This window comes from Octopus bimaculoides, chromosome 2 (assembly GCF_046866305.1).
Source record: "Octopus bimaculoides isolate indiv1 chromosome 2, ASM4686630v1, whole genome shotgun sequence".
NCBI classification, from domain to species: Eukaryota; Metazoa; Mollusca; class Cephalopoda; order Octopoda; family Octopodidae; genus Octopus; species Octopus bimaculoides.
In genome coordinates this window covers 105223513-105247109 of record NC_142929.1, presented here as the reverse complement: position 1 = coordinate 105247109, position 23597 = coordinate 105223513, and the positions used below count along the sequence as shown (strand labels likewise).

Sequence of the window (23597 nt, the reverse complement as noted above, 5' to 3'; positions counted from 1 at the left end):
TTATATAATCGGATTCGTACCTCCATTGTATTATTTATGTGAAACCAAACAGTAAGGTGTGCTGGAATGGATATTTAATACTATACATTTCAGATAATATATATATAAATAAATATATATAAATATATATATATATATATATATATATATATATATATATATATATCGTATGTATGTATGTATATTCGAAGTGATGTACAGATTTTATATATTTAAAGAAAGGAGGTAGAATTTGGATGAGAACTACATATTTAGTGCTGTGATGAAAATCTCAAAGTGACAAAAGAGCAAAATGAAAAGTTCTTATCCAGATTATGTCTGTCTACCTACCTACTTACCTATATATATATATATATATATATATATATATATATACAGGAAAGGCGTGATCCAACAGGAACAGTGGTCCAACAGGAACAGTAATCCGATGTAACAAAAGATTCCAGCAGTTGGGTACTCCAAATCCAGTTGAAAGGCCAGGGTCCGTGTGAGCGTACGTCATATAAGTTCAAAAAAACACAAAAAACAATAACAAAAAAGTGAGGACGTGATACGGATAGTGTTTTTGGACACTCGGGAAAGGAAAGAGAGAGAGCATGACGTTTCGGGCGGAGCCCTTCGTCGGAAAGACGGAAAGTTCAAAGAATGGAAAAACGGAGGAAGAGAAAAATGGCACCGATGCCCATGAGGTTATGATGCCCATGAGGAGGTGGTGGAGGAAAAGTTCTTTCTAAGACAGGAGAGTGAAAAAAGGAAGTGAATATCTGTGCGTGCACAAGAGTAAACTACCAAACCACGCACACACACACACACACACACACACACACACACACATACATACGCACACACATGTTCTGTTATTGCACACACCCTTGCAGACTCTCGTGCACGCACAGATATTCACCTCCCTTTTTCACTCTCCTGTCTTAGAAAGAACTTTTCCTCCTCCACCTCCTCTTCCGGTCCTTCCACAATGTAACCTCGTGGGCATCGGTGCCATTTTTCTCTTCCTCCGTTTTTCCATTCTTTGGACTTTCCGTCTTTCCGACGAAGGGCTCCGCCCGAAACGTCATACTCTCTCTCTTTCCTTTCCGGGGCGTTCAATAACACTATCCGTATCACGTCCTCACTTTTTTGTTATTGTTTTTTGTGTTTTTTTTAACCTTGAGTGGTTGGCGTTAGGAAGGGCATCCAACTGTAGAAACTCTGCCAAATTTAGATTGGAGCCTGGTGTTGCCATCTGGTTTCACCAGTCCTCAGTCAAGTCGTCCAACCCATGCTAGCATGGAAAGCGGACGTTAAACGATGATGATGATGATGATGATGATGATGATATATATATACAAAATGGGACAAGAATGCAAAACATCCAGACACTTAGGTGATACAAAAAAAGGACAATAGAACATCCAGATAGACAATACAAAGAAAACAAGGATGGGTCATTCAGAGTCTTCTTTCCTCAGTTGAGTTCCAGATTATTTTTGCAATTTCGCCTGGTTATACTCGACATTGCTCCAATCTGGCCAGCCCCAAAGAAAAACTAAGCTAAGAGTATTAGATTCCTTGGAAGAAAGCAGCGAATGTATACAAAAACAAGGATGGTAAAAAATGGAGAATGTTATACAAGTACAAATAGCAGGACACAACAACAGATGTCTTTCGACTAAAGATGAATTAGATTAAGCTGGCGTGTGTTATATATATAATCATTTAACGTCCATATTAATGATGTGTAGGGACATTGTATTTCATTATGTAACCATGATATAGTAGAAATTATATCTGATGTTTTTATAAGTCTCCGTTCTGCTGTGTTAACAGTGCTATTGCATCACTTGTTAAAGTTATCTCTACAGATTTCGTACGGAAAATATAGCCACCACTAATTTTGTTATGACATTAATAACACATCATTAATATTTACGCACCAGTTTCCATGAATGTTTTTTAATATGTAAAATTGGTGTATTGTGTAAAGTTACACTGCTATATTTAGTGGCTATTTAATCAATTTGTTCATGGATGATTTATGGGTTGGATGGGTGCTGATGAAGGAGGAAAAATTACTGAAATATTTCATATATGCCCATTACCCATTTTCATCTTTGGTCTCAATGTTGTTGTTTACATAAGGCATCTCAGATAAGAAATGTTGGAACAAAATCACGGCTGACTATAATTTCTACAGAAAATCTGAAGAAATAAACTCAACAAGTCATTTAAAATCCGTTTTCCATGCTGGCATGTGTTGAATGGTTTGACAGAAGCTGGCAATCTGAAGAACTGCACCAGACTTCAGTTGTTTGTTTTAGCATGATTTCTAAAGCTAGATGCCCTTCCTAATGCCAACCACTTTACAGAATGTACTCAGTGCTTTTTACGAGGCACCAGCGCAGGTACTTTTTATGTGACTCCATCATGGGTAGGTCTAACATGGCAGCAGCATGTTTGCTTTTTACGTGACACCTGCATGGGTGCTTTTTATATGGCACATATTTTTTTATCAAGTTCGTTTTCATATTTTCATAGAATTTCCTTTCAATTACTTTCTAGAGCTTCATGGCCTCATCTACAGAATGAAGAGATGCTGAAATGTGTTGCTACCACTTTAGAGTAAAATTTTGTAAATGTTATTGCCAAAATTTGAATTTTTGACTGTTAGCTTTGTAAACTTCTGATTGATGACAAAATTTAACAGTCAAAACTGAAATTACTCCTTCTTCCTATAAAAGTAGTGCCAAAAACACCTAATCTTGAAGATAAGATTATAATGTTGTAGATATGTGAATGAATTAATTACTGTATGAAAACCATTTTAAACTCTTATACAAACTGTATGTGTATGCGCACATGTGTGTATGTACATGTGTGTGGATGTGTGTGTGCATGTACTGTGCACGCATATATGTATGTGTAAGTTTTTGTTTCCGTGCAAGAGGAAATGTGCTCACAGTAAAATACGGTGTATTTATTGTAATGTTGAGACTAAACATTGTTGCTATTATGACTTTTGTATTTTAACCTTTATCATCTCTCTCTCTCTCTCTCTCTCTATATATATATATATATATATATATATATCTGTATACATTCATGAGTTCTTTTAACAAATTAGAAATAATTTGTTTTGAATATTTATTATTTTAATGCAATAATGTTTCTGATCTTATTTAATTTTACAGCAAAGGAGCCCAACTCCAACTCCTAAACCTAGCAAAGATGAACCAACAGAATTTGAAACGGTAATTACTTTGGACATGTTGACCTGGGATTAGGAAGCAAACATCTTCTCAAGTACACATGCATATATATTTGTATAAGTGTAATATATGTATGTACTTTTGAATGTATGTATATATGTATGTATGTATGTATGTATGTATATGTGTCTGTATGTATGTATGTATATGTGTCTGTATGTATGTGTGTGTATGTATATGTATGTATGTGTATGTATGCATGTATGTATGTATGTATGTATGTATGTATGTATGTATGTATCAGAGACTTGTATAGAAGGTGATGGTCAGCTTGAGGAAGTAGGGGGTGGATACACCTTTTTTGGACGGGAAGGCAGAAGGAGGAGTGCAGAGAGGCTGGTGTTGGTTTTGCAGTTCGATCTGATATCCTTAAGAAGTTGGAAGAGCTCCCTGTTCCTATAAATTAACGTATAATGACTCTATGTTTGCACTTGAAAGGTAGGTGGTTAGCTACTCTAATAAGTGCCTATGCACTTACTTTGACTAGCTGTGATGAAGATAAAACAATCTTTTATACCCAACTGAGAGCCATTCTGAGAAAAATCTCCAATTCTGATAAAGTCATTCTACTGGGGGATTTTAATGCCAGGGTTGGAACAGACTGGCAAACATGAAACTCTCTAGGACATTTTGGAGTAGGGAAAATGAATAGCAGTGGTCTCATGCTACTGGAGCTTTCCGAAGAACATGGACTTTATATCGCAAGCACTCATTTTATGCACAAATGTGATTGCACAACAACATGGATGCATCCAAGGTCTAAAGTTTGGTACTTGCTGGATTTTGTCATCATCTGCAAGCATGACATCTATGACATTTGTAATGTCAAGTCCTTTCATGGATCGGAATGCTGGACAGACCACAGTCTAGTGCAAGCAAAGTTCCGAATGATGATTAGAGTGCAAAAGAGAAGAGGACCAGTCAGCATTCCTCGGCATCTAAATGTCCACAAGGTATATGATGTTGTGGTTAGGAAAGCTTCTGACTCACTTGTCCAGCATTGAAAATACTGCAGCGTGGGAAGATTTTCGAGACCAGGTTCTTCAATGTGCAGCTGAAACACTGGGATATGCTACTGCCAGACACAGAGACTGGTTTGATGAAAATGATGCTGAAGTTCAGCAACTATTGGTGGTAAAGCACCATGCCCACAATGTATTGCTACACAGAGAACTGTTTACTGTGCAGTGAAGTCTAGCACTTGCCCACTATAGCAGTGTGAAATCACTACTGCAGCGATCTCTCAGGAAGTTGCAGAACACTTGGTGGGAGGATCTTGCTCATAATGTTCAGGCTGCTGCTGATGCAAATGACAGCAAAAAGCTTTACCATCTTATGAAGTGAGCTTATGGACCTAAGAGCTCCACATCAGCTCCTTTGCTTTCCAAGGAGTCTTCCACTCTGTTTACTAAATCAACACAAATCACAGGTCGCTGGATCAAACACTTCTCTGAAATCCTAAACCATGAGTCAGTTGTGGATGAAACAGTGATTGATACTATGCAACAAAGACCTATCATTGGCTCCTTAAATTCCACGCTCTCAATAGATGAAGTAATGACATCAATAAGTAAATTGAATCTTGGTAGGGCACCTGGAAAGGATGGAATTTGTGCTGAGGTCTTGTGATTTAGTGGTAATTGCATCACACAGTCCCTTCATGAACTTATTAGTGTAATGTGGAGGGATGGTGCAATGCCTAAGGACTGGAAGGATGCAATTATTCTTCCTCTATATAAAGGAAAAGGAGCCAGAACAACGTGTGGTAACTACAGAGGTATTGCTCTACTATCAGCTGCTGGCAAGGTTCTAGCAAATATTCTTTTTACACGTCTGAATGGGTGTCTCATAAATGATGTCCTATCTGAATCTCAATGTGGCTTCCGATCTGGTAGAGGGACAATGGATATGATTTTCACAGCAAGACAGATGCAGGAGAAGTGCTATGAGTAGAATATGGATCTTGTCCAGGTATTCATTGATTTAACAAAGGCCTTTGATACTGTAAAATTTTCTATGGAAAATACTTGGCAAACTTGGATGTCCAGATCACTTTGTATCTGTAATTAAATCATTTCATGATGCGATGGAGGCTTGGGTCAATGTTGGTGGTGGCATGGTGGGGCCCATTCCTGTAGAGAATGGTGTCAAGCAGGGTGACAACCTTGCCCCAACTCTCTTTTCTTTGTACTTTGCTGCTGCTTTTACTCATGCTTTTGCTAAGGTTAGCTCTCTGGGAATATATGTCAGATATCGATCTTCTGGCTGACTCTTTAATCTTTGCCGATTTACTACCAATTCAAAGGTTCTCCAGTCTATTATTCGTGACCTCCTTTATGCAGATGACTGTGACTTAGTCACTCATACAGTGGATGACATGCAAACGCTCATGAATTGCATTTCTGCTTCTTGCAAGGCATTTGAACTCAGCATTAGTCTGGACAAGACTGTTGTAATGTTCCAGCCTGCACCAGGAAATCCATGTGAAACCAGCTATCTTGGTTGAAGGAACAATTCTGAAGGTAGTAGACAAGTTTCTCTTCCTGGGCAGCACACTCAGCCGTTCTTGCTCCCTGGATGAGGAAATATCTTTCAGGTTGCAGAGAGCAACTAATTCCTTCCGGTCTCTTCAGTCTCGTGTCTGGTCCCAGCATGGCATCGCAAGGCAAACAAAAGTTGCTGTGTACCGTGCATGTGTACTGACATCGCTCCTCTACTCATGTGAGACATGAAATCTGTAAAGTAAGGGTCCTTGAATGGTTTCATCAGAGATGTCTCAGACACATTCTCAATGTTGGCTGGACCTCAAAAATTCCAGATACACAGGTCCAGAGGACAGCTGATATCTTGAGTATTGAGGCAATGGAGCACATGCAACGGTTACGTTGGACTGGACACCTTATTAGGATGAAGGATGGCAGGATTCCTAAGCAGATGCTATATGGAGAACTTGTGAATGGAAGGAGACTCTGGCAGAAACCAAGGCTGCGATTTAAGGACTGTGTCAAGTCCTCATTAAAGGCCTGTGATATGCAGGACACTGACTGGGAGAACAATACGTGTCATCACCACAGATAGAGGAAGCAGGTTAAGGAGGGGATCGACACTTTTGAGAGAGCACGTATCCAGCGTGAAAAACTTAAGCGAGCTGCGTGAAAGTGCACGGCTCGTATAGTGAATGAGGAAAGCTTGGTCTGCAATGTTTGCAGTCATGTATACTTGTCAAGAGCAGGGCTCATTAGCCACCAATGGAGCCAAAAATGCAAAATATAAGTTAGTCATAGAGCACACAATGTTCCTGAAGGTCAGCAATGGTCTTCCTCGGTCACGAGTGGGCAGCCATCATGTATCATGATAGATAAAACTGCTAAATTTAACATATTAACTCGGCCATCATATTTCTTGTAAAATTATATCAAAATTTTTACAAGGGAAAGACTTATCATCATAACATTGAAAACACATTATATTTCATATTCGCTGAAGAGGAACTCTTTTCTTTTTTTTTTTCTGTGGATATCATAACAAGTTCAGTTCTTTTTGATGTATTTTTATGTTATTATTTTGTGGGGATGTTTTCTCTAAATATTTAATAAAAGGCAGCATGTGTGTGTGTATGTGTGTGTGTGTGTGTGTGTGTGTGTGTGTGCGTGCGTGTACTGTGCATGCATATGTGTGTGTGTAAGTTTTAGTATCTGTGCAAGAGGAGATGTGCTCACAGTAAAATCCGGTGAATTTATTGTAATGTTGAGACTAAACATTGTAGCTATTATGACTTTTGTATTTTAACCTTTATCATCTATATATATATATATATATATATATATATATAAATATATATATATATATATAAGTTCAAAAAAACAATAACAAAAAAACAACAAAGTGAGGACGTGATACGGATAGTGTTATTGGACGCTCAGGAAAGGAAAGAGAGAGTGTATGACGTTCCGGGCGTAGCCCTTCGTCGGAAAGATGGAAAGTTCGGAGAATGGAAGAACGGAGAAAGAGGAAAATGGTACCGATTCTCACGAGGTTACATTGTGAAAAGACCGGAAGAGGAGGTGGTGGGGGAAAAGTTCTTTCTAAGACAGGAGAGTGAAAAAGGGAGATGAATATCTGTGCGTGCGCGAGAGTCTGCAAGGGTGTGTGTAATAACAGAACATGTGTGTGCGTATGTATGTGTGTGTGTGTGTGTGTGTGTGTGTGTGTGTGTGTGCATGGTTTGGTGGTTTATCTGTTAGTGTGTTTGTGTGTGTGTGTGTGTGTGTGTGTATGACGTAGTGGAAGAAATTAGTAGCAGGAATGGTTAGTGGACGCTTATAGACAGTGTAGGTAGAAAGTCAACAGGCGATATATATATATCTGTATACATTCATGAGTTCTTTTAACAAATTAGAAATGATTTGTTTTAAAAAATTGTTATTTTAATACAATAATGTTTCTGTTTTTATATAATTTTACAGCAAAGGAGACCAACTCCTAAACCTAGCAAAGATGAACCAACAGAATTTGAAACGGTAATTACTTTGGACACGTTAACCTGGGATTAGGAAGCAAACATCTTCTCAAGTACACATGCATATATATTTGTATAAGTGTAATATATGTATGTATGTATGTATGTATGTATGTATGTATTTATGTATGCATGTATGTATGTGTGTGTGTGTGTATGACGTAGTGGAAGAAATTAGTAGCAGGAATGGTTAGTGGACGCTTATAGACAGTGTAGGTAGAAAGTCAACAGGCGATATATATATATCTGTATACATTCATGAGTTCTTTTAACAAATTAGAAATGATTTGTTTTAAAAAATTATTATTTTAATACAATAATGTTTCTGTTTTTATATAATTTTACAGCAAAGGAGACCAACTCCTAAACCTAGCAAAGATGAACCAACAGAATTTGAAACGGTAATTACTTTGGACACGTTAACCTGGGATTAGGAAGCACACATCTTCTCAAGTACACATGCATATATATTTGTATAAGTGTAATATATGTATGTATGTATGTATGTATGTATGTATTTATGCATGCATGTATGTATGTGTGTGTGTGTGGTGTGTATGTGTGTATGTATGTGTATGTATGTATCATGATAGATAAAACTGTTAATTTAACATATTATCAGGGCCAACATATTTCTTGTAAAAATATATCAAAATTTTTACAAGGGAAAGACTTATCATCATAACATTGAAAACACATTATATTTCATATTCACTGAAGAGGAACTCTTTTTTATTCTGCGGATTTCATAACAAGTTCAGTTCTTTTTCGTGTATTATATGATATTTTGTGTGATTTTTCTCTGGTATAAATGTCACTATCTGAATCCTGTGGTCTATCTTTACCAACAATATCCCATTGTATGTTTATTTATTTACTGTTGTGTTGCCAGAAGTACTGTGACAGTGAAGTTGATTTGATTGTGACCCAGAATCTGCATAATCCAAATCTGTTATCTATAAACATTATATATGCCATAACAATATCAGCTACTGTTTTATTGTAGCTCTATATAATGTTTAAAGTTACAGTTCAATTGGCATTTTCCATCAAAAGGTCAGTTTGTTTTATTTTTACAGTAGAGTCCAGACTGAAGAAGTTAGTGATCTTTGTGAGGCTCTGGTTTTAGTGGAAGATTTTTTTTGAGGCTGTACTATCTAGGCACATGTAGCTAACCTTTACATTGTATTGTACTATATGGGGATGGTATTCTCTCAATTACTCCCTGAATAATACACAATTACATAATGAAAGCTTCATATAAAGTGTCTGCAGGATAAAGCTAAATATTTAATAAAAGGAATAAAGTTGATGACTTCTTTTGTATAAAGGACAAAAGAGCTAAATAAAAATTTCTTATCCAAATCCTGACTACCTCTCTCTCTCTCTCTCTCTCTCTCTCTCTCTCTACATATATATATATATATATATATATATATATATATCATCATCATCGTTTAACGTCCGCTTTCCATGCTAGCATGGGTTGGACAATTTGACTGAGGACTAGTGAACCGGATGGCTGCACCAGGCTCCAGTCTGATCTGGCAGAGTTTCTTCAGCTGGATAGCCTTCCTAACACCAACCACTCCGAGAATGTAGTGGGTGTTCTTACGTGCCACCGGCACGAAGGCCAGTAAGGCGCTACTGGCAATGGCCATGCTCAAAATGGTGTATTTTACATGCCACCTGCACAGGAGCCAGTCTAGTGGCACTGGCAATGACCTCGCTCGAATGTTTTCTAATGTACCACTGGCACAATTGTCAGTAAGGCGACGCTGGTAATTATCACGCTCAAATGGTGCTATTTACGTGCCACTGGCACAGAAGCTAGACAGCTGCTCTGGCAATGATCATGCTCGGACGGTGTTGTTAGTGCTCCACTGGAACAGGTGCCAGTCATTGAATATGGTTCAATTACGATTTCGATTTCGATTTTACTTGCCCCAACAGGTCTTCGCCAGCAGAGTTTAGTGTCCAATGAAGTAAAGATATGAATAAGTGAGCTAGCTACACTTTTGGCAGAGGCCACGGATTATGGTCTCACTTGGCTTGTCGGGGTCTTCTCATGCACTGCATATTTCCAAAGGTCCCGGTCACTTGTCATTGCCTCGATGAAGCCTAATGTTTGAAGGTCATGTTTCACCACCTCATCCCAGGTCTTATACATATATATACTTACATACATATTAATGACATGTAGAGACACTATATTTCGTTATGCAACTATGATGTACTACAAATTGAGTGGCTGTGTGGTAAGTAGCTTGCTTATCAATCACATGGTTCCGGGTTCAGTCCCACTCCGTGAAACCTTGGGCAAGTGTCTTCTACTATAGCCTCGGGCCGACCAAAGCCTTGTGAGTAGATTTGGTAGGCAGAAACTGAAAGAAGCCCGTCGTATATATGTATATATATATATATATATATATATATGTATATGTGTGTGTGTTTGTGTGTGTGTGTGTTTGTTCCCCTAGCATTGCTTGACAACCGATGCTGGTGTGTTTATGTCTCCGTCACTTAGCGGTTCGGCAAAAGAGACCGATCGAATAAGTACTAGGCTTACAAAGAATAAGTCCCGGGGTTGATTTGCTCGACTAAAGGCGGTGCTCCAACATGGCCGCAGTCAAATGACTGAAACAAATAAAAGAGTAAAAGAGTAAGTCTATGTTCTGCTGTGTTAACAGTGCTCTTGCATCACTTGTTAAAGTTATCTCTACAGATTTCCTATGGAAAATATAGCCACCAATAATTTTGTTATGACATTAATAATACGTCATTCATATTTACGCACCAGCTTCCACGAATATGTAAGACTGTATAATCTGTGAAATTGGTATATTGTGAAAGTTACACTGCTATATTTAGTGGCTGTTTAATCAATTTGTTCATGGATGATTTATGGGTTGGATGGGTGCTGATGAAGGAGGAAAAATTACTGAAATATTTCATATATGCCCATTACCCATTTTCATCTTTGGTCTCAATGTTGTTGTTTACATAAGGCATCTCAGATAAGAAATGTTGGAACAAAATCACGGCTGACTATAATTTCTGTAGAAAATCTGAAGAAATAAACTCAACAAGTCATTTAAAATCCATTTTCCATGCTGGTATGTGTTGAATGGCTTGAACTAGCAATCTGAAGAACTGCACCAGACTTCAGTTGTTTGTTTTAGCATGATTTCTATAGCTGGATGCCCTTCTTAATGTCAGTCACTTTATAGAGTGTACTGATTGCTTTTTACAAGGCGCCAGTGCAGGTACATTTTTATGTGACTCCATCATTGCTTAAGCTCACGTGGCAGCAGAATATTTGTGTGCTATGTGGCACTAGCATGGGTGCTTTTTATGAGGCACATGTTTTTATCAAGTTCTTTTTTATATTTTCATAGAATTTCCTTTCAGTTCCTTTCTAGAGCTTCATGGCCTCATCTTCAGAGTGAAGAGACGTTGAAATATGTTGCTACCACTTTAGAGTAAAATTTTGTAAATGTTATTGCCAAAATTTGAATATTTGACTGTTAGCTTTGTAAACTTCTAATTGATGACGAATTTAACAGTCAAAATTGAAATTACCCTTTCTTACTATAAAAGTAGTACTAACAACACCTAATATTGAAGATAAGATTATGATGTTGCTGAAATGTGGATGAAATTATTAATTATTATATGAAGACCATTTTAGACTCTTATGCAAAGTGTGTGTGTGTGGGTGGGTGTGAATGTGTGTGTGTGCACACATGCATGTGTATGTGAATGTATGTGTGTGGGTGTGTCTGTATGTACTCTGTGTGCATATGTTTATATGTAAGCTTTAGTTTCCATACAAGAGGAGATGTGCTCACAGTAAATGTGCAGTGTATTTATTGTAATGTTGAGACTAGACATTGTTGCTATTATAACTTTTGTATTTTAACCTTTATCATGTATATGTATATATATATATATATATATATATATATATATATATATATATATATATATATATATATGCATGTATATATTTATGTGTGTGTATCTGTATACATTCATGAGTTCTTTTAACAAACTAGAAATAACTTGTTTTAAAAATTTATTATTTCTGATTTTATATAATTTTACAGCAAAGGAGCCCAACTCCAACTCCTAGACCTAGCAAAGATGAACCAACAGAATTTGAAATGGTAATTACTTTGGACATGTTGACCTGGGATTAGGAAGCAAACATCTTCTCAAGTACACATGTATATATATTTGTATAAGTGTAATATATGTATGTATATATGTATGTATGTATGTATGTATGTATGTATGTATGTATGTATGTGTGTATGTATGTATTTATGTATGCATGTATGTATGTATGTATGTATGTATGTATGTGTGTGTGTATGTGTATGTATGTATCATGATAGATAAAACTGCTAAATTTAACATATTAACAGGGCCATCATATTCCTTGTAAAAGTATATCAAAATTTTTACAATGAAAGACTTATCATTATAACATTGAAAACACATTATATTTCGTATTTGCTGAAGAGGAACTCTTTTTTTTTTTTTTTCTGCGGATTTCATAACAAGTTCAGTTCTTTTTGATGTACTTTATATGTTATTATTTTATGGGGATTTTTCTCTGGTATAACTGTTACTATCTGAATCCTGTGGTCTATCTTTACTAACAATATCCCATTGTATGTTAATTGATTTACTGTTGTGCTGCCAGAAGTACTGTGACAGTGAAGTTGATTTGATTGTGACCCCAAATCTGCAGAATTTAAATCTGTTCTCTGTAAACATTATATATGCCATAACAATATCAGCTACTGTTTTACTGTAGCTCTATATAATGTTTAAAGCTACAGTTCAATTGGCATTTTCCATTAAAAGGCCGTTTTGTTGTATTTTTGCAGTAGTGTCCAGACTGAAGAAGTTAGTGGTCTTTGTGAGGCACTGGTTTTAGTGGAGGATTTTTTAGGCTATACTATCTAGGCACATATAGCTAACCTTTACATTGTTTTGTACTATGTGGGGGTAATATTCTCTCAATTACTCCCTGAATAATAAACAATTACATAATAAAAGCTTTCTATAAAGTCTCTGCTAGAGAAAACTAAATATTTAATAAAAGGAATAAAGTTATTGACATCTTTTGTATAAAGTGTACAAACATACTCATGGACAATAAATTTGGCTTCAGAAAAAAAAAAAGCTTCGATGAATTAGAGAGCTTGCACACTTAAAAACAGAATCAATTATAATAAACAACAAAGTGAAAATACTAGCATCACAATTAAATGCTGAAAACTATGTAAAATACTTCACTCTATGCAAACTGTATGTTACATTAAAGAAACACAAAACCATCATCTAACGCAAGTGCAAACTGATATACGTCTTCAAAAAAAAACTGGATATTATTTGTCAGTTTACTCTACACTCCATAAATTCTTGGACTTGGCAGACCATGAAATCATAAACATACATACACCATAATTCCATAATCAAGTCATTTAATATCAGAAAACAGAACTAGTCATGGCATTATTCAATGGACCACATTGAATAACCCCCAATTCCTAGAAATTAATGTATGATGGTATTCTTTCTTTTTAATGTGCACCTAGTGAGCCTTAAACATATTTTTGTAACATAAGCATTAATTTTTTTTCTTTTTTTTTTTTCTGTACACCGTTTATACAGACATTGAATATGATGTTCTTTTGCTGGTGCACTAAAGTGATTGCTTTGAAGTGTTCTTAGCTGTAGGCCTTTGAAGAAACTACACTTAACTATTAATTTATTCCATTTTAATATCTTATAATATCTATGGCTAGTAGGAAAATGTTTATCTGCAACAAGTATTATAAATACAAAAATCTATCGGTGTAAATACATATGAATAAATATATATTAAAAGATGATTCCAATGAGAAACAATGCAGACACACCACTACATGTAGAAAGTTCAAAGTAGTGATAGAGTGAATCTTTAGCATCAAAATAATAGATAAACACTATATTGACTACCCTTTCTACCTCCAGTATTTCCAAACATCATCATCATTTTCGTTGTCATTATCATCATCATCATCATCACTATCATCATTTTCGCATCAGTTTTTTCTATGTGTATGTACATTGGATATACTTTTTCCAGTATTCACCTTTCCATTTGTCACGATTAGTTTACATTACTGTGGAAGGGGCATAGGCCCAGTTTCACAGTCTCTCTGGTGCATATATTCCTCCCTGGATGTTACACCCATCTGTGACAGGATTACTTATTTTAACCAGCTGAATGGACTGGAGCAAAAGGAAATGAAGTGTTTTGCTTAAGAATACAATGTATCCCAGTCCAGGAATCGAAGCCACAATCATACAATCATGAGTCCAGTATCCTAACCACTAAGCAATGCACTTCCACTTTCATTTGTCATGGCTGTTGTTTATCTTTGTATGATTCAGTGTCTTCAGATCTGCCTTCTCCATTTCTGTTCACATTTTTGACAAGGGACCTCTTCCATAGCTTCCTTCCATTTGGATCTCTTGTCTTGGTTTTTATTCTCCTATCATATCTGTACTCACCGGTCAGTAATTGATAACTCATCTTAACTCTAATTTTGATGCTCACCCTGAGGCAAACTCTCATCAGATGATACACTCATCTTGTTCCTAGAGTATAGTTTTATATTTACTAATATTGAGACTAAACATTGTTGCTACTATGACTTTTGCATTATAATATATGTGTGTGTGTGTGTGTGTGTGTGTGTGTGTGTGTGTGTGTACATTTATGAGTTCTTTTAACAAATTAGAAGTGATTTGTACTGCAATTTATTAATTTAATGCAATAATGTTTCTGTTTTTATATATTTAATTTTACAGCAGAGGAGCCCAACTCCTAAATCTCGCAAAGATGAGCCAACAGAATTTGTAAAGGTAATTACCTTGGACATGTTGATCTAGGTTTAAGAAGCAAATATCCACACAAATACACATGCATATATATATTTGTATATATGTATTATATGTATGCATGTATTGTGATAGATATAAAACTGCTAAATCTAACATATTAACAAGGTTATCATATTTCTCATAAAAATATATCAAAATTTTTACAAGGGAAAGACTTATCACCATAACCTTGAAATCACATTATATTTCATATTCATTGAAGAGGAACTCTTTTTTTCTGTGGCTGTCATAACAAGTTCAGTTCTGTTCTATGTTATTATTTTGTGGGGATTTTTCTCTGATATAAATGTTACTATTTGAATCCTGTGGTCTATCTTTACTAGCAATATTCTATTGTATGTTTATTTACCAACTGTTGAGCCACCAGAAGTACTGTGACAGTGAAGTTGATTTGATTGTCATTTGTCACAGTTAGTTTACATTATGGATTTTGTTTCTATTTTTTCTGAATAACTGGAATTGCATTCTGGTAATTTGAATTGCTCCTGGTACCGTACCTTTGGTTATCGTAGTATATTTATATTGAAATGCTTTTTTTCAGCAACCTTGTCTAACATGGCATTATTCATATTGGTGGATTTATATTCATTGTTGCTATGTTCACCACTGTGAACAGTAATAATTACCTATTGAGAAGAATACTCCGGTTTATTATTTGTGTAAACACACAACTTCAGTACAAAAACCCATTGAAATTTGTAGATGTATATATGTGTGTGTCTGTTTGTATTTGTATGTATATCACTAATCCTTATTTAAACAAAGTCAAGACATCATAAGTAAATGTTTTTAAGTAACTTTTATGTTGCATAATTTGTTTTCATGATATATACTTTTTATGTTAATACAAACAGAATTGTTTTCTATTATATAGAAAAAAAGTTCTAGAAGTTCCAGAGAGCACACTGCTTCTGCCGAAGAGGTAATTATCTTAACTGGAAAGCATTGTGTGTGCGTGTGTATGTGTGTGCATGTGCGTGAGCGTGTCCGTGAATGTGTGTGTGTGTGCATGTGTGTATATATATATATATATATATATATATATATATATATGTATATGTATATATATATATATATATATATATATATATATATATAAGGTAATAAGATGGAGAGTTGAGGATGTATAGCTAATTTATTTGTATCATAGTTTGTAGTTAAGATTTAAATACAAATAAATTTTTTTTAAACTGTTGTAAAGTGTGTTCCTCCCACTGGTGAGATGTGTGACTGTCGTTGTATTATAGTTGCTGTTTTATACTAGTAGCCACAATAGTTACTAGTCATCGGATACTGTTGTATCTCTTTATACCGGAATAGTAATATACTAACTTCTGTCTTACTATCACTGATAACTCTACAAGACACTGACTAGAACTGTCGACTTTCAACTCTTCAGCTCTTGATCCTCTCTTGAAAACCAGCTACTGGTCTATTTATAATGGGTGACTCCTACCACTTTTTATTGGGAAGGGGTATACAATTTCACTATACAACATCTCACCTTTTAATTATTTTATTTAACAATCAATTTCCTTTATTCACCCTCCTCCTTTTTTTTTTTATATACTCAACATCTTTTCTTCTTAAAGTCTACTTTTAGGAATTTACTATTCTTCCTTTTCCTTGTATGTGTGGTTTCAACTTCTTGTAACAGTGTCGGAACCTGAAAAGTGTCATATAGCCAATCCCTCAGTATTTCTACTCATTTATTTCTACCAACTGTTGAGCCACCAGAAGTACTGTGACAGTGAAGTTGATTTGATTGTGATCCAGAATCTGCATAATCTAAATCTGTTCTCTGTAAACATTATATATGCCTTAACAATATCAACTACTGTTTTACTGTAGCTCTATTTAATGTTTAAAGCTTCAGTTCAGTTGACATTTTCCGTCTTTAGCATCAAAATAATAGATAAACACTATATTGGCTACCTTTTCTACCTTCAGTACTTCCAAACATCATCATCATTTTCAACATCATCATCATCATGACTGTCATCATCATTATCATCATCATCATCATCACTATCATCATTTTCGCATCAGTTTTTTCTATGTGTATGTGCATTGGATATACTTTTTCCAGTATTCACCTTTCCGTTTGTCACAGTTAGTTTACATTATTGTGAAAGGGGTATAGGCCCAGTTTCACACTCCCTCCGGTGCATATATTCCTCCCTGGATGTTACACCCATCTGTGACAGGATTACTCATTTTAGCCAGCTGAGTGGACTGGAGCAAAAGGAAATGAAGTGTTTTGCTTAAGAATACAATGCATCCCAGTCCAGGAATCGAAGCCACAATCATACAATCATGAGTCCAGTACCCTAACCACTAAGCAATGCACTTCCACTTTCATTTGTCATGGCTGTTGTTTATCTTTGTATGATTCAGTGTCTTCAGATCTGCCTTCTCCATTCCTTTTCACATTTTTGTTATTAGACCTTTTCCATAGCTTCCTTCCATTTGGATCACTTTCCTTGGTTTTTTTCCTTTCATATCTGTACTCACCAGTCAGTAATTGATAACTCATCATAACTCTAATTTTGATGCTCACCTTGAGGCAAACTGTCATCAGATGACAAACTCATCTTGTTCCTAGAGTATAGTTTTATTATTGTGAAGCTTCACCATATTGCACTATTTGCTGTAGAAGTTATAAAGCATATAAATCACAATATGTAAATATTAATAGGGTTCAGTTAGTTCCGTTGCGTAGTTAAAACTGAGAAGCTACTTGAAGAAAATAACTTACCCCTAAAATATTCATTTGTAATTATTTATGCTTATTAAAACATTTCAGACTCGAAATGCGCACAAACTCTGCATAATAAAATAAAAAAAACAATCGATAGGAATCGATGTATATATGAATTAGTAACAAGAAAAAGTACTCATTGTAAACGTAGAGTGAAAATATATTTATTGCAATGCTAAGAGTAATCCTTGTTATAAAACAGTGTTTTGCATTTTACCACTAAATGATAACATGCATTCAATCAAGATTGATTTCAACAAACTCAAAACGTTTTTAGAAGTTTTATATTAATCTTTTTATGCTGTATCATTTGAAATTGTGAAATGTATTAATTATGTTAACACAATCAGAGATGGATTTTGTTTCTTTTTTTCTTATAGAGACCAAAGCGAGAACGTTCCCAATACCTCACAGTCACTTCTTTCTTGGTAACTATATTAAACACAATCACCTGTTTGGAGGAGAGATTTTATATACATACATACATGTATCTATGTATGAATGTATGTACATCTATTTTTGTGTGTTTATGTATGTGTATATGTGTGTATATGCATGCATATATGTGTGTATTTATGTATATATGTATGAATGTATGTATGTTCTGTTTTTAAGTATATGAAATCTTCATCTGAGAAAGGAACAGGTTTCTAACAAAGATACAAAGCCTCATTGTAGGAATGTAGATAACAAAAACAATGTTACGTTTTTAACTCCAGGAAATTCTTGCCTACTTTTACTGTTCCACTCACAACTATATTTGTAATGAGTGAATTAACTGGTTGATTTCTTTATCTGAAAACCATAACTTATCCAGAGTATCATGTGCATTTACTCACAAAAGCAAGTGTACCAATTATTATTGGTGTAAATGTGAATTTAAAATCAGGATATAGAAGCTAGAGGTTTCAAATTAGTTGTCTGAAGTTATTCTCTTTCTTTTTGATTTTTGAAGGTTTACATCAGTAGGGCATCTGACTTTCATGACATCACATGCATTTTTCTTTTCTTTCCCAAACAACAATATCTGGCTGGTTATGTTTACATTTGGCAGATTTTCAATAGCAATGAATGTTCCAACATTATTCCATATATTTATGTTTGTGTATGTATTCAATAACAGGATGATTCTCTATATTTATTTCAGGTCAGTCTCTTTTTTGCAAATGACATTGTAAATTGTTTTAGTGATGTCATGTTGCATATAGAGATAGTAAGTTGAAGACATGTTTGAGCTGCTGCCTCCTCTGTGTGATGTCTTCCACAGAAATATGACATAATTTACATTTTCAATCGCATTTTAGGGTTTCAAGGGCTTCACTGTCTCTTTTGTCTGCTAAGTATTTTGTATTAAACTCCTATTCTTAGATTGCAAATGCATAGCCTTTGGAGTGTCATGAATCCAAGAGAGGCTACACTTCATGTCGATATTAATGTGCTCTTCAAGTCTTTGGAAAACATACTCTTTTTGGAAAACATACTCTTTTTGGAAAACATACTCTTTTTGGAAAACATACTTTGGAAAACATAGTCTTTTATTGGTATGTTGAGAATTTCACATCCAGGTCTTCTTTGAGGTATGATAGCCTTGCTATTCTGGGTTTGTATCCATCAGAAAGAGATTACTTTCAGAGGCGGCGAGCTGGCAGAAACGTTAGCACTCCGGGCGAAATGCTTAGCAGTATTTCATCTGTCATTACGTTCTGAGTTCAAATTCCACTGAGGTTGACTTTGCCTTTCATCCTTTCGGGGTCGATAAATTAAGTACCAGTAATGCACTGGGGTCGATGCAATCGACTTGATCCCTTTGTCTGTCCTTGTTTGTCCCCTCTATGTTTAGTCCCTTGTGGGCAATAAAGAAATAAGAAAGAGATTACTTTCAGAGGAGCTCACTGCTGATATGTAGGATTTTTCTCTCTTCACTTTTTAGCACTAAGTTTATGTATTTATTTTTGCTACTGTTGTTTAGCTGGTGCTAAGTGAGAAATACTATATGACATTTAAAGGCTGCTTGCATTGATCTCAAGCCTTTTTCTCCTTCCTCCCTTCTCAAGCTGAGCCAACCAATATCACTCTTATTCACGCTCTATTTCAAATTCTTTTTTAAGATATTGTCATTATCAGTATATATAGTAAAAATGTCATATCTTTTCTTGCTAATGTGTTATCTATAGTTATTAATGTACAATGTTTTTATACCATACAAAATGTTGCTTTCTTACTTCTATTTGAGCATAACCTAAGTTTTTTAACAATAATATATTTTATTAATTTGGTGGTCTTCAAATTTGACCTTCCAGATATATTGTAACATTGATGTTGACTCGATTCTCTCTCTGTATTTAAAAGAATATGTGTGCCATGCTTACCTGATTCTAAAAGGGTTAATTGCTAGTCCAGTGTATGTCATTCCTATGCTATCTACTATTTTGATATCATTCATATATTAAGACCATTGGTAGACATTTTCCATTGAGATATCAGTTTATTACATTTCTACAACTGCATTCAGCTTATTGGGATAGTGGGATATTTCTAAGACTTATTATTGAGAGAGTTGTGGAGGCTATATTATTTAGGCAGCTACAGCTAGTGCTTGAGAGGTTCCATCAGTTTAATTTCTTGGTCAGACTTAAGTTGTAATCTCAACAATATACAATATCCAGTTTTAGGTTGCATTAAAGGAAAAAAGTGGAATCATTTTTAAATCGGAATGTGAAAGTGTGAATATGTTGTGTACTCCTGGTTTTAAACTTGTACTCCATAATTCCTATGTAATTCTTTTCGATACCATATGTGGAAGTTATTTTAGCTCTGTACACGTATGTTTTTAGAAAACATTCATTAAGGAAACATGACTTGAATGGTTGTATTCCTGTATGGGTTATCCTGAATAACTGAAATTGCATTCTGGTAATTTGAATTGCTCCTGATTCTGTACCTTTGGTTATCATGGTATATTTATATTGAAATGCTTTTTTTCAGCAACCTTGTCTAACATGGCATTATTCATATTGGTGTAGTTATATTCATTGTTCCTATGTTCACCGCTGTGAACAGTAATAATTACCCATTGAGAAGAATACTCCGGTTTATTATTTGTGTAAACACACAACTTCAGTACAAAAACCCATTGAAATTTGTAGATGTATATATGTGTGTGTCTGTTTGTATTTGTATGTATATCACTCATCCTTATTTAAACAAAGTCAAGACATCATAAGTAAATGATTTTAAGTAACTTTTATGTTGCATAATTTGTTTTCATGATATATACTTTTTATGTTAATACAAACAGAATTTTTTTCTATTATATAGAAAAAAAGTTCTAGAAGTTCCAGAGAGCACACTACTTCTGCCGAAGAGGTAATTATCTTAACTGGAAAGCATTGTGTGTGCATGTGTGCATGCGTGTGTGTGTGTGCATGTATGCATGAGTGTGTCTGTGAATGTGTGTATGTGTGCATATATATATATATATAAGGTAAGAAAATGGATAGTTGAGGATGTATAGCTAATTTATTTGTATCATAGTTTGTAGTTAAGATTTAATACAAATAAATTTTTTAAAAACTGTTGTAAAGTGGGTTCCTCCCACAGGTGAGATGTGTGACTGTCGTTGTATTGTAGTTGCTGTTTTATACTAGTAGCCACAATAGTTACTAGTCATCGGATACTGTTGTATCTCTTTATACCGGAATAGTAATACACTAACTTCTTCTGTCTTACTATCACTGATAACTCCACAAGACACTGACTAGAACTGTTGACTTTCAACTCTTGATCCTCTCTTGAAAACCAGCTACTGGTCTATTTATAATGGGTGACTCCTACCACTTTTTATTGGGAAGGGGTATACAGTTTCACTATACAACGTCTCACCTTTTAATTATTTTATTTAACAATCAATTTCCTTTATTCACCCTCCTCCTTTTTTTTATATATACTCAATATCTTTTCTTTTTAAAGTCTACTTTTAGGAATTTACTATTCTTCCTTTTCCTTGTATGTGTGGTTTCAACTTCCTGTAACAGTGTCGGAACCTGAAAAGTGTCATATAGCCAGTCCATCAGTATTTCTACTCTTGTTGGTTCCTTTTGTATGACTCTTTCCTTAAGCTGATTTCTATGTCTCTTTTCCATTCCAGTTCTTCTTCTTACACCATACATCATTCTTCCTACATATGTTACAATTTTTCCTTTTTCCCAGTATTGCTTGCCATTTTTGTACATTTTTACATATATCTTAACTCCGATTCTAAAGAATTTTGGCATGTCTTTACTTGCACATGTTATTTTCTTCACTGGTAAAAGCTTATCAAATACTAACTTCACCGTTCTGGCAAACATTAATTCTGCTGGTGAACTTCCTTCTGGTGCATTTGGGTTTGGAGTTACCCTGTATACCCTTAAGAACTGTTGGATTATGACCTCATCCAAAGCTCTCTTAAAAGTGTCCATAAATCGATCAGCTTTTCCATTCAATCTTGGGTGATACAGTGCTATAATTTTATGTTCTAACATTAACATCTTGCAAAATCTTTTAAACTCACAGGATACAAACTGTGTTCTGTTATCAGAGGCAATTATATCCGGTGCACCAAATCTTGCAAACAGCTTATGTAAAGAGTTTACTACCGTATATGAGGTTGGTCGTTTACACCTCACAACCTCAGGTCATTTTGCATAGCTGTCCACTACTATAAAGTAATAATATCCATTTATTCAGCCTGCAAAATCAATATGCAATCGAGACCATGGTATTTCCACTTCCAGCCAAGGCTCATATTTTGTAGTTGGTAGTTTCGCTACCAGCATGCATATTCTGCAGCCTTTTACCAGGTTTTCAACTTCCCTGTCCATACTTGACTAGTATACAAAACTTCACATCAACGCTTTCATTCTAGAGATGCCTGGGTGTACCACATGGGACTCTTAGCATGCATTCTCTTCTGTAATGTCTGTGGTATGACCACCCTCTGACCATACATTAATACACCATCACATATAGAATAAGTGGGTTGGCTACATCCCTGGCAGAGGCCTTGGATTTTGGTCTCACTTGGCTTGCCGGGTCTTCTCACGCACAGCATATTTCCGAAGGTCTCGGTCAGAAGTCATTGCTTTGGTGAGGCCTAATGTTCGGAGGTCAGGCTTCACTACCTCATCCCAGGTCTTCCTGGGTCTGCCCCTTCCACAGGTTCCCTCAACCGCTAGGGTGTGGCACTTTTTCACACAGCTATCCTCATCCATTCTTGCCATGTGACCATACCAGCGCAATTGTCTCTCTTGCACACCACAACTGATGCTTCTTAGGTTCAACTTTTCTCTCAAGGTACTTACACTCTGTCGAGTATGCACACTGACATTACTCATCCATTGGAGCATACTGGCTTCATTCCTTGCAAGGTTACACATGTCCGCAGCAGTCACAGCCCATATTTCATTGCCATGTAGCATGGCTGTTCGTATGTATATATATATATATTTTGTCAATGTATCATATAACTGAATAAGAAACACACTCTAAAGTATAGAGCAGTTAAGTATTAAAGCAATGAAGTTAAAGTCTGATCATAGAGTGATCAATGGTTTCGCATTCATGAAGGCTGCAGCCTCGTGGATGATTCTAGTCCAAACACAAATTTTACTCTTCACCTCTTGGAGGTGGAAAGTTGTTACAGTCATTGGTCAAATGGTCATCAGAGAATATCGCCAGACCTTTTATTCTCTGATTACCATTTTACCAATAATCATAACTTTCCACCTCCAAGAGATGAAGAGTAAAATTTGTCTCCAGACAAGAGTCTGAGGAGTCGTCCATGAAGCTGTGGTCTTCATGGATCTGAACCATTGGTCGCTCAATGACCAGACATTATTTATTCCTTTATTACTTGCTCTTATTCCTATTAAACTTTAAGTGGTGCAGGGATGAGTATATCTGCTAATGAACACATTTGGATGCAATTTTCATTCATTATACACACAAACATATAGTTGGCACTCTGTCGCTTACGACGTCAAGGGTTCCAGTTGATCCGATCAACGGAACAGCCTGCTCGTGAAATTAACGAGCAAGTGGCTGAGCA

The 23597-nt window shown here is 35.5% G+C and overlaps 1 protein-coding gene across 17 annotated transcripts in view; it reads left to right on the top strand.

Annotated features, from left to right (window-relative positions):
- Positions 1 to 23597, top strand: part of LOC106884052 (uncharacterized) — a 177652-nt gene that overhangs the window by 125225 nt on the left and 28830 nt on the right. For 10 of the 17 annotated variants that reach the window (XM_089347361.1, XM_089347362.1, XM_089347364.1 and 7 more), the window contains 8 exons: positions 3186 to 3245; positions 7730 to 7783; positions 8130 to 8183; positions 11892 to 11951; positions 14656 to 14709; positions 15623 to 15670; positions 17890 to 17937; positions 20828 to 20875. In XM_089347361.1, the coding sequence (XP_089203487.1) occupies positions 3186 to 3245; positions 7730 to 7783; positions 8130 to 8183; positions 11892 to 11951; positions 14656 to 14709; positions 15623 to 15670; positions 17890 to 17937; positions 20828 to 20875 (426 nt within the window). The remainder of the gene's footprint in view (positions 1 to 3185; positions 3246 to 7729; positions 7784 to 8129; positions 8184 to 11891; positions 11952 to 14655; positions 14710 to 15622; positions 15671 to 17889; positions 17938 to 20827; positions 20876 to 23597) is intronic. The other 7 variants (XM_089347373.1, XM_089347366.1, XM_089347372.1 and 4 more) reach the window with 5 other exon arrangements.